The 12,166-nt window shown below is 46.1% G+C and overlaps 1 protein-coding gene across 1 annotated transcript in view; it reads left to right on the top strand.

Moving 5' to 3' along the window:
- Positions 1-12,166, top strand: part of ESYT1 (extended synaptotagmin 1) — a 1,383,482-nt gene that overhangs the window by 191,904 nt on the left and 1,179,412 nt on the right. Inside the window, exon 2 of the mRNA XM_069653762.1 lies at positions 9,934-9,975. Coding sequence (XP_069509863.1) covers positions 9,934-9,975 — 42 coding nt within the window. The remainder of the gene's footprint in view (positions 1-9,933; positions 9,976-12,166) is intronic.

Here is a 12,166-nt window from a genome sequence, read left to right as displayed (position 1 = left end):
TGGGCTGCAAGTGCGCTATACAAATGTGAATAAATAAATAAGTAAATTGTCCACTCCAGATAAATGAACACCTCTGTACTTCCCTGGATACCTTAAGGATACCTTAAGGGTGGGCTGGCTGGCTGCCACTGGGGATCCCTGGGGATCCCTGTGAATCGTGATTTACCTCCAAGTCCAAGTGGTGTACCATTTCTCAGTTGGCTTTGGCCCCAACCATGGCTGCTCAACTTCCCGCCCCCTAGCCTACATACAGTCTGTTAATTCTTTTCATCAAGGCTAGCCCCCAGGTTGGGCCATCTCCTTTGGGTACAACTTGCCTCTCCTACCTTGTTGTCCAGGGGTACCTCCGTCAGGGTCATCTGACTGGCAGATCACATCCTTGCACAGTGGAGGATGCAGGGTGGGGGGGCTTTTTATCGTGAAATGTGGTTCTGTCGATACGGGGGCATGACCCTCAGCAGTAGACTGTTGCCAGAAGCACTACATTACTGGATGATCATGGGAGTGGGATTCTGCCCCTCCTCTAGATCTTCATAGTCGGATTATCAAAGATAGGTAGTATTGCATTCTCCTCGTACTCCCTCCTCTTCAGTCAGTATTTCTTATTAGAAGTTGAAGCCGACTACTACCAACTCTTCCCCTCTCTGCTGGTCTTGGGCTGGGGGGTGCCTCTCTGCTTAATTAGAAATCTGCAAGTGTTCCCCTTTATGGGCGAGACCCTAGAATCTTATGCTACAAACGAACAGCCTAGTAGGTTGCATCAAGGGCCAATGCCAACCAGAAGTGGTACTGGTTTGTGGTCTGGATTACTTTAATCTATCCAATCTTAGATCTTTATCAATAGGTGTCCAGGTGCAGTGGGCTGCAACTCTTCCTATGGCTCCCCTCTCGTTGGGGTTTATTATGTGTAACCTGATGGAATTGTCTGCAGCAATCTTTGTGCAGGGGGATTTTTTTCATTTCTGGACAGATCTGATTTCTTTGGTGGACTTCACAAGTATGTCCCTGCATATGCCAGTATTGGCACTGGAAGAACACATTTCTGCTGACTGTGCCATAGATATACACCAGCAAGCCACTTTAAGAAGATGAAAAAATTACTTTCCACTGGCAATGTTCTTTCTACTGGATGTTCTTTGCACGTATTCCACAATTTAGATATATCCATATCCTGCTTTTCAGTCTCTGAAACATTTTTGATGCAGAGGGCGCTGTGCGGCATCGAGTAAATGTTACTTGACGTTTACCAATCCCGTGTCCAGACACAAGGTCGATGATAGTATAAATAGCACGCACTGCGCCCGTTGCCTCAGTTCTTAGTTTTTCCCTCCAAGTTGCAAGCTACTAGCCAGCCATAAGAAGTCACTTGCCACCTTAATTCTACACATGCGCCCAGTACGCCCTTTCTTACTTGACAAGAGTCAAGTATCACTAGACAATGGATAGTGGCAAGTGCAAATTTTGCCCCCCTGAATACATGTCAGACATTAGCAGAATGAATGTGTTTTATGGAGTAATACTCATATATATTGCTGAGGAAAGCCAGTGTTTTATCTTTGGTTCTGGGATGTGAAACAGGGTTGTGTAGGTAATTCTGTGATTAACTACCAGTAGTCTTCATTACTCCTAGTCCCAATCGTCATTGTCACAGTACTTATACCCTCCTCCTGATCATAGGGGCAGATCACCCTGATTCTGTGGGGTTCTTGGTAAGGTTATCTAATTTATACCCCAGATGAGAGGGGGGAGTGTAAAAAGAAAAAGTAATTTTTGGACATGCCTGTTGACGATAGGCGGGCCACTTCACAAGTACGTACTGTGTCAAGTAATATGCTGGGAGTGGGGATGCTGACACACAAGCTATCATCTAGCTTGCCTACACGCATGCACATCAACACACTGGGTCTTTGATGGCAGATTCACTAGCACCAAGAAAAAAAGGGGAGCATCTGTGCCTCCACTCCAGAAAGAGGCCCGGCAGCCTCAGCCTCATTTATTGGTGGGGCTTTGCAAATCCCACTCATGAAGCGCTCCCTTTCTTCCAGAAATGAACATTCGAGATGAGTGGTGGGATTGTTCCCTGCTCAAACTAGATGCCACTGAAAGAAAAAGAAAATATATAAAAGAGGAAGATGATGCATGACTCGAGCAGCCCTGGGGAAAAGAATGGCCGTTCTGGGCAAGCACTCACTGGCGCCCATACCACCATTTCTACCACATTATGTGCCTGCCTCCAACTGACCTCGATGAACCCTGTGGATAGTCCAGTCCACATATATAATGGACATCAAGGGAATGGACCCAGAATTGACGGGATCCATGCGGTTACATTTACCTGAGAAAGATATACAGAAAATCTTTGTTGTGATGGCCATTGTTGGTGAAGGTTAGGATTATAATACGGCACTCAACAAATACTCAAATTCTCATATTAACACTGCCTACAAGTGATTTGTCACAGCAAAGCGATAAATCCATTGTCGCATTTCACAGCAGATTACGGGAACTGGTGGGCACCTGCATCTTTTGCTGTCACAGATGAAGAGGTGCGAGCTCAAATGATGCAAGAATGCCACTCTTTCAAACAGATGTCTAGTGCTCAGTGAGCCGGGAATGTCACTAGAAAACATTTTGTAGTTGGGAAGATCTCATGACCTGTTGCACACTGCAGCTATACACAGAGATGGTTCTGGTAAACCAATACATCAAACTGGAAGCCGTGATCGATCGACTAACATAGATGACCCCGTTAGTAGGTGAGTGCCACTTTTGGTCATTGCAGGGGAGCGTGTGTGTGTGTGCACTGAGAGGGGTCAGGCAAGTTCAGCATGTGGAAAGCTAAACCTCTATGTATAGATATGCACAAATAAATGGGGACACATCAGTGAGAAAGGGTTAACTGACAATATAAGATGTGGCTAGGCACCTGGCTGACAGCAACATATCCGAGGACCAAGGAGAAGAAGATGGGAAGTATACGTCATATGCCTGACTGAAACGCAACAAAGAGCCAAATTCCCAAGTGCAAGATGGGCAATGTAGTTCTTGAGGTCATTGCCCTAATTGACACATGTCCCTCTGCCACTGTGATGTCCAAATAGAAATTCAAACAGCACAAACTACAACCAAAACTGAGGTCCATATCCACACGTTTGTACATGTATGGAAGATTAATCTTCATACCACTGCAAGGAACATATAAGATGGGAGTAAGAGTTGGCTCCAACCACGTGTATATGAAGATCTTTGTCATCAAACCCTGTTAAGCTGTGAGATGGCAGAGACTCTCCAACTAATTTACTTTGCCAACAGCAGAGGCACATATGAAGCTAAACTACTGGCAGAATTCTCTGCTATCTATGAGGGAGTTGGATGTGTGAAAAGGAAACAAAATAAAATTCACATATCGGTCCAACTGTACAGGCTCTGCACTGTGATACTGCCAAATTACATTCCACATCAAAAGGAAAGTAGAAAAGTATCTCGCAGAAATTGAGCTACAAGGCATTATTGAAAAAGTGCAGGGATTGACACCATGGGTGTCACCAATAATGGTGACCAAGAAGCCTGTCAACGTGAGTATGTGTAGACCTGCACTTTGCTAAAAATGCAATTGTGTGGGAATGGCATATAAACCAGTAGAGTGGATGACCTCATGGTAGATGTGAACAGATCTAAGTGGTTCCTCAAGGTAGGTATCATCAACTGGCACTGCACACCGACTCAAGGAGCATCACCACCTTCTCAACACACGTGGGTTTTGCGCATGCATACAAAATAAAGCTGCAGCATATCCTCAGCTGCAGAATTATTTAAAATGCAATCGGACAACTCATTATCAACCATCTCAGCTTAATATTCACTGAAAAATGAGAGACAGCAATATGGCGGGCTGAGAGCAGTATTATGTAGTCTGTGAGACAGTGGCCCTGCGTTACACTGCAACAAATGTGAATTCTAAATGATACAACTATATTTCTTGATCCATTTTATTTCTGACCAGGGTCTGTCTCCCAACCCTTGCAAAAAATAGGACTTAAAGAAGGCCAGTGTCCCACTAGTGTGTAGCTTCTTGGGCATAGTTACTTACTGTCGATGATTCAGCCCAGACCTAGCAGGTGACACCGACTCACTGAATAGACATGGACAGATCACTATGATAAGGCTTACAGTAGCGTCAAGTAATCACTATCTAGTGAGATCATCATGCCATACTTTGCCCCCAACAAAAAGACCCCATTGTGGATGCTAATCTACATGGGATGGGTGCTTTTTCATGCAGCAGGATCACCAGGATCAAGTACAGCCCATGGCCTGTGCGAGTTGTGCACAATGATGATACTCCTGCATCGAGAAGGACCGGAAATCCAACCTGTAAGGGTGTCAACCATTTTATTCCCATCTAGATGAACTTGACTTTGTGGTAGTTATGGATCATAAACCGTGGGTCCCACTGTTCTTTGGGGTCAACATCCAAACCACCCCCAGAATTTAAAAGGTGGGCTCTGCCACTATAGGGGTATCAATTCTTGGTGGAGTATCACCCAGACGTTCCCAACCCAGCCGACTGTATCTGTCGTGGCCATCCGACTGTAGAAGATCAATCCTCTGAGCGATACACAACGTACGGGATGAGCTTTTGGTCCCAGAAGACAACCTACTGCTCAGACACGCGCATATTCGTTCTGCACGCTCTTAAGCAAAAGGCAATACAACTGGCCCATGATGGCCGTCAAGGAGTGGTGAAGGCAAAGGCTCACCTGAGAGAGAAAATCTGGACTCCAGGTATCCACACTGGATTATAAATTCTGTGTCACATTATAGGCAGAGCAGACAAACCAGCACTCATCCTGTAGGAACCCCTCAGCACATGTCCATGGGATGTGGTCAGTGCTGACTTCTGCTCTAGTCCGGATTGCCCTCATCTCTTTCTAATCAGCGATGAGTACTTCATGTACCTGCAAGTCGCTAGTAAGATCTCTCCCCTCCCAAAGTTATCTTGCAAAGGTAAAGTTCTCGCTACTCAGAGGCTTCAAAACAGACACCTGACCCTCATTTCAGGGCCAAGAGTGGAACACGGGCCTCCACCGTCTTGTAAGTTGGCATCACAAGATAACTCCCCGATGTCCCCAAGCCCAAAGGGCTGCTGAGCTGTTCATGCAGACCATAAACAAAACTTTGGTGATAGCAACACGGCAGCAGGAGGACCTCAAATGGGTGCTTCATGAGTTTCTCAGGGAATATAGAACATCACTGCACACCTACCTCTTGGGGCTGGCCCCCATCAACCATGCTGTTTGGCCGGATCGTTTTAAGCACCATGCCTGAACATCCATGCCAGACACCAGCTCAACCTCCACCTATGGCCATCGAAAACAAACTGACATCGAACAACAACCAAATTTGTGTACGTAGAGGTGCTGTATCCTCCCCCCTTAAAGGAAGGTGGCAACGTTCTCATCCAAGACAGTCACCGGGTGTTTAGTTTTGCTTGTCATATGAAGCATAAACATTGACAGTCCTACACGGAAAAGGGGCCATGCTCACTGCATCTCAAGGCTAGACACAGATAACTAGAGTCGTTCAAAAATCTGTGTTGAGACAAAGAGAGAGCAATGGGCAAGCCGGATCATTGGGGCAGATAACATGGAAGGAATGTTCCAAAAACCTGTGAGTTGTCCCTGAACAATCACCTGCCATGGATGAGGATGACCGAAATGGCTGCAGGATTACCATACTCAAGATGTGAGTGGCACTGATGTTTGAGATTGTAATAGCAGGTTGGGAGGACTGTTGTTACATTGGTAGTGCAGATGCTCCCGGCCAAACGATTATCTCGCTTGCTTACATGCATCCGCATACCGGGTGTCTGACATCATACCAGTGGCACAAACAAAAAAATAGTGGCGCCACTGCGCACATGTGGCATTCTAGAGGGAGAACCAGCAGGGTGTGCCTCGCAGGGGTGTTGCTAGGTCTGGAAAAGACCCGGGGCTATGCCAATTTTCAGGACTGTAGGGACTCGGGGCTAGCTAGCATTTTGGTTGTAGCACCTGAGATTCTATCTGGGGCTACAACCAAAAGACCAGGGGCTATAGCCCCCTCAGCCACTCCCCCCCCACCCCGCAGCACCGCCTCTGGTGCCTCGTATGTGTGATGCTGCGCAGGACCCACTCGCACAGTGCTACCATTCATCCAGAACTTAAGGTGGAAGAGTATGGCTAGGAGTAATGAAGATTACCAGTAATTGGAGCCTTTTATGTGAGTATCGAATGCAGCAGCAGGCCAGAGGCCTTCTGGAGTGCCACGAAGCATGGCAATGGTTTACTCTTGAATTGAGCATGAGGAGTGACTCTCCGCCTGTTACACATGCAGTCTTAGCAACAGGCACCGTTACACCCTTGCCTGATTAGGGGCTGTACAGCATTCGGCGTTCAGGGACACATAGCAATGCAGTTTGGATATACCACTGTCGAGCTGAGGCTGCATTGCAGAAAGGCTGTTCGCTAATACTTGCTACAGGCTTTGGAGTTTCCTGTTTAGAGGAAGCGAGAATTTGGCAGAAACGTTCTTATATTTTAATGTTATCTTTTCTAGGATGGGTACGTGCGTAACTGACGGGCTCGTCGTTTGTGAACCGCATTAATTTCTGTCGTGTTTGTTCTTTTTTTAGCCGATGCCTCACACTGACTGGGCCTCTATCAGAGGGGAAGGCAGCCCTCCGGGACCGCTAGTTTGAGCTGGTGGCAGCTGCTGCCTTGTCAAGGCTTCTGTCGTCTGTGCAGGCTTGGTCTGTCAGAGCTTGGCAATGTACATGTATTCATTTCCCTCCTTCCCTTACCTTCTATTCTTGATGTATAATTCACTGAATAGCGACCACACATTCTTGTTGGCAGTATGAGGCCCCAGATTCAGTACATTTTTATAGAAGATCAACACAATAACTTTAGGCCCCCGGCCTTTTGAAGTCGCAATTTTGGAACTGGCATTTCCAGCCCATGTGCCATCCATTAATTTCCTGTCCTGAGGCAACCCACTGCATGGCGTCCACGGGAAAGGGATGCACAGGCTAGAGCAGGTACTGTTTGCCCTGGTATGGGCGTGGGCTACCACTCCTGCCCTATTCACGCCAATCTATCCAAAACTTCACACTTCAGTGGAGCATCAGGCCACTACTGTACCTCATTCACCCGAGTGGTATGAGGCGCTTAAGGACCATCAGTCATTGATTTTGAGAGAATCTGGGAGAGCTCATGATTGCACGGGAGGATAGCTCAGGGGCAACGTGCTCACCTTGGAAGCAAAACGACACGGAGCACTACAGGTTCGATCCCCGGCTCTGCGCTTAGAAACCTCTGGGTATTAAGCACGTTCTAAATAACCTATCATATCACCTTTTACCTTGTGTTGAAGAACACACCGAAAGCAGTACCCCACCCCTTGTTTACCCTGAGCAAGGACCACATGTTCAAAGCCTTTTCTGCAAGCATACACCCAGCGCAGTTTCTCGTCTGTAACAGGTCAGTACGTTTCAGCCTCCTGGTTTGTGTGGTGTTCTTCGGTTGAATTCCACCCTTGTCGGGTTTGTAATGCAATCTGTTGTCTTTCTGACCCCAGCAATCTGTTGTCCTTCTGACCTGGGCCGCGCTGTAATAATATTACATGTAAAACGATGATGTCCCCAGCGTCCGATGGTACAGCTTCGGTGTTGCCCTGCCTCTTCAGGGAGTACTGAAGAGATGTCCTTTTCACGTTTTCATATCTTTAGGCTTGTACCTTCCACCGTAGCGTACACACCATGAAAGAAAAGAGGCAGTATTTGATCTGCTCAGAGTGGCCATGTCGGCGGTATGCACCGTGGCACATGAAACTTCACAGTGTCATTCATTGCAATACCAGGAATCTTTCCCATTGGTATATTTGTTTGCACCACGAGACCCGAAACAACAGATGAAATCGATGTCTCTGCTTGCGTTGCTGTGTTTTGTAAGCGGTGTTTCGTTGTGCTACGCCATGCGGTGTTATGCCAGGCTACATCACATCCGTTTTTGCGTTGCTGTGGGCTCATGCTGTGCTAGGTAGCCTTGCGAAGTTGGTCATGGTGGGAATTGCATACCGATCTGCAGGGAATGCATTCACTGAATGGAATCATTGCCCTACTCCTACGCAGCCAGCAGCTGCACGGGTATAGTGAGATGAATATCAGCTGGCCATGTATGCACCACGTGCATGCGCAGCGCCACGGAGCTGACGGGCTTCTTGAAGACTGCTCACGCACCCCACATCGAATCATCTGAACAGCAATAGGTAACCACACAGCCCCTCTCGCCCCGACACGTAGCCATTCTGCAAGTTGCTAGGTTGCATTCATCTGCTGTATTGCTTAGTTGTGTAGTGCAATGTCGGATCACTGGAATTGCCGCCCTTTCCCAGCATACCAATGGCAGTGGAGCATTTTACTCGTTTCCTATAACATCGCTGCAGATTCAGGGCACTGTTGATTAGGCTGTCAATGTTACCTGCGTAATGCTTAGTCTACAAATAACAACCTGCATTCTGATACATAACAAATGGGCGATGAAGAGGTACCCTTCAGGTGGCTTGGTCAGAACAGGTTCAAGATGGCATAATCATAATTTTCGACTCGAACCGGTATATATTCAAATAAAACTCATGACTGCTTAGGAGAAGACCTATAATTCTGAGAGGGCGTCTCCATGAACAATTGTGCTATTAGGCTGGGAGGTGAGCACTGGCCAGTGTCCTGTGACAATGTAAGATGACCTTCAAGGACACGAACTTCCATCTTTGCCATGTTCTGCAATCTCCAGCGGCTCAATCAACGGTGCGTTTACCCAGATTTCTGGTGTCCTTGGCCTACTACAATATATTATACAGCAGCCTCTCAAATACAACCTAGCCATCCTGCTAATGGTATAACATCCTACTGGAAAACTGGGCCTCCCACCCACTTTTTCCTTTGCAATATGCACCAGTCCATCGGGACAGATTGTGCCCCCTCGCCCCTGTTCCACAACAGCCAACAAAGAACCTAGCAGCACCATTCAACAAGCATTTAACCTGCTCCCAAAGTTTAGGTTGCAAATGTCTGGCACACGTCCTCTACGGTACCAGGTTGAAGGCCATGCAATGTGCTCAATTGTATTCCGAGAGCAGATCAGATGTGCCTGCGCATCAGACTAAGCCTGAAGCTTAAACAACATGGGGTATGGCAATAGAGAGACACACTCGACATGTTGCCAGACAGGGAAGTTCCCGAACTAGTCTACTAGCCTTGACCTGCCTCACATAGTCTCTTTTACCTGCTCACATATCGGACTCCTACTCAGCATCCTTTCTCTGCAGGTCTCCACCCACTGTATCGCGCTAGTTCAGGGAGCTAGTGTTCATGCTTGGGTGAACAAAGTGTTTTGAAGTTGCCACGAAGTGACATATTTGGCATTATATAAAACACCAAAGTAAATCGCAAAACATAACCATACTGCAATATCAAACAGGCCATCTCCATATACACCCAGTCACTGCCATAGTAATCTGCCAGAGACTTGGTGATCTTCTCCCTACTATTTCCTTCCCTAGTTGCCTGTAGATTCCTTGCTGTCAAATTATTATTTTTATTTATTTATTGTCCATTTATACAGCGCTCAATACCAGCAAGTGGTTTCTAAGCGTGGAATAGGGATTCGAACCTGTGTTGCACTGCGTTGCCCCTGAGCTATCCTTCCTCCAATCGCCTGGCCTGCCCCTGCCATGTATTTAGCTCTCCACATCCTTGTTTCTCCGTTTCACCCGCCGTGTTCTTCACCTTATGATTGTAAATCACGTTCAGTAAATACCCTAATAATAATGATATTAATAATTTGCTTTTTTGGAAACTAGCCTCTAATGAGTATTTTTCTCTTCTCTCCACAGATCAGTTTTTCTAACACGGAAAAGGCAGAATGGCTGAACAAGGTAAGTGTATGTTTGTGCGCAACACACAGTTAAACAGAGTGAGGAAAGGCAACTCGGCAAGAAGTGGCAGGCTTACCTGTCACTACAAGGGGGAGAGGGGCATATTAGGGGAACATTGATATGTGAGGAAGAGATTGCTGGGCTGGGGGTCAGTATGTACACAGGATGGAAAGGTGACGGGCAGACATGGTTTTGGAGACATTTTTGAATTGTATGTATTTTGAATTAATCCTACATGTCGTCCCTATTCCCCCTGGAATATTATCCAAAAAGGTATGTAAAAACAAGCTGTAGCGCATGCATAGCTATGCCAGTTCTTGCGCAGCCTCCCTACCCCGCTTCACATTGGCCGCTTTTTATCGCCAGTCCTCTTTTCCCCTTTTGATAGGATTAGATGCCATTTGCTCTGCAAATTTCACTTACGACCTTCTCTTCTTTTTAAAATTGAAGTCGTATTAATTTTTGCAAGAAGCACACATAGTTCAATACTTGGACAAGAACATAAATGTCTCTAGCATGAGATTGAAGGACAAATTAACTTCTCATTTGGAATGTCCACCCACACTAGATTGTAGTCTTGTGCAGCTCAACACAGTGGATTCATACATTAATCATGCAATAGCATAATAATCTAATCATAAAGTAGTACATGTCTCCTCCCTCCACCCCTGCGTTTTCCTAAATGTTGCAGAGCCCCAATTGAAAACCACTTCATCCTGCAATGGTTGCAGGGACGCCAGGAGCAATTTGGGAACTGCTTCTTGTGCAGGTAGTCACAACTCCCAATAATTCCGTGATTTGAGCAGTGTGTGTCCCTTCACCCACGTCAGACTCATGTGGCTCATTGCGGTTCATTAGAGAGTCATTATGTGGGCTGAATGAAAGCCACTTGGACTTCACATTCAAAGGTCGCTCTTTGAACCAATTAGTCAATCTTTGCATGTGATAAAGCGCCTTCATCTTGCTTAGCCGGTTGTATGTCACAAGTTCAAATTAGCCTTTTTAGTGATTCCCGGAAAAAGAAGAAAAATGCAGAAATCTCCCATATATTGGTGACCGTTCTTTGATGTCTCTTAAGGGGGACAGGGGGTCCACCACATACTTTATGTTGCTTCTCCCCCTTTCCGCTCTTTTCTCCCTTTTCCCCCACCGTTATTTACTTTTCCATACCTTATATAAATAAGATAATTAGTTGTAATCCAACTTGTTTTACCCACAAAAGGTCATCAGTCTAATAATGCTGGGCACATTTACAGAACCACTAAACATGCCAATATGTTGGCCTTCTTCTGCAGCTCTTCTAACAAAAGCCCCTAACTTCTGGAAACGTTCTCGCTAGTCTGGCTGGCAGGAGCTGCTACCTGCAAAGGAGCTTTATACTATGGAGTTTAAACTGACTGGACGGTGGGGAGGTATAAGCCTTTTACACAAGGTCGCCCACAGATTATCTGAAATGGTGAAGCCTACATCTTTTTCCTGTTTTTCCCTAAATCCGATAGTAGCTATGCCCTTTCTGTGCAGCATCATCTTGTATGCAGCTCAAACGAGCCCTCTGCTGCCTATATGTTGATCCAGAATCTTTTCAAAATCGGTAAACCCAATTTGTCAACCCACCTCCTTCATTTGCAGATCGAGGAATACTGATAATATACAAATTTGCAATTCCCATTCTAAAGTACGAATGTCACTACATTTGCCTCCCCTCTGCAACTAGCCTATGCTTTTCAAGACCAGCTTCAAACCGTTGCTGAAGGTGTAATGTAGTATTTAATTGTGCCAGGGAAAGGGACAATTTATGGGGGATGGCAATTTGTAAGGCACTTTATGTTCTTGGGATATCCCCAAACGTCCCAGAATATGTTGAGGGCTACGTGAATCCTGGCACCCCCAAACATTCTCCCACCATAACTGGGTACGAAATAGCTTTCTCCCATGTAACCCACTATGGTAGTCTTCAGTTTTATGTGGTCTGGAATTTACCCAAAGCTGAGCCACTGTATATCATGCTTCGATCTTTGGGACACCAAGCCCCTGCTCTGAGGATGAAAGGTTATGTGTCTCGCTTGTAAGGCATTCTTGGCCGCTTATCCTTCCATAAAAATATCAATAAAGCAGATTTTAATTTTGCAACAAAAGTGCTTGGACACCAAGTCTGGAAACATTGTAAATAGAGTATTCTGAAGGATAATGG

This window comes from Ambystoma mexicanum, chromosome 3q (genome assembly GCF_040938575.1).
Source record: "Ambystoma mexicanum isolate Mex_15411 chromosome 3q, UKY_AmexF1_1, whole genome shotgun sequence".
In the NCBI taxonomy this organism is placed as follows: domain Eukaryota; kingdom Metazoa; phylum Chordata; class Amphibia; order Caudata; family Ambystomatidae; genus Ambystoma; species Ambystoma mexicanum.
This window is presented reverse-complemented; position numbering and strand designations above follow the sequence as displayed.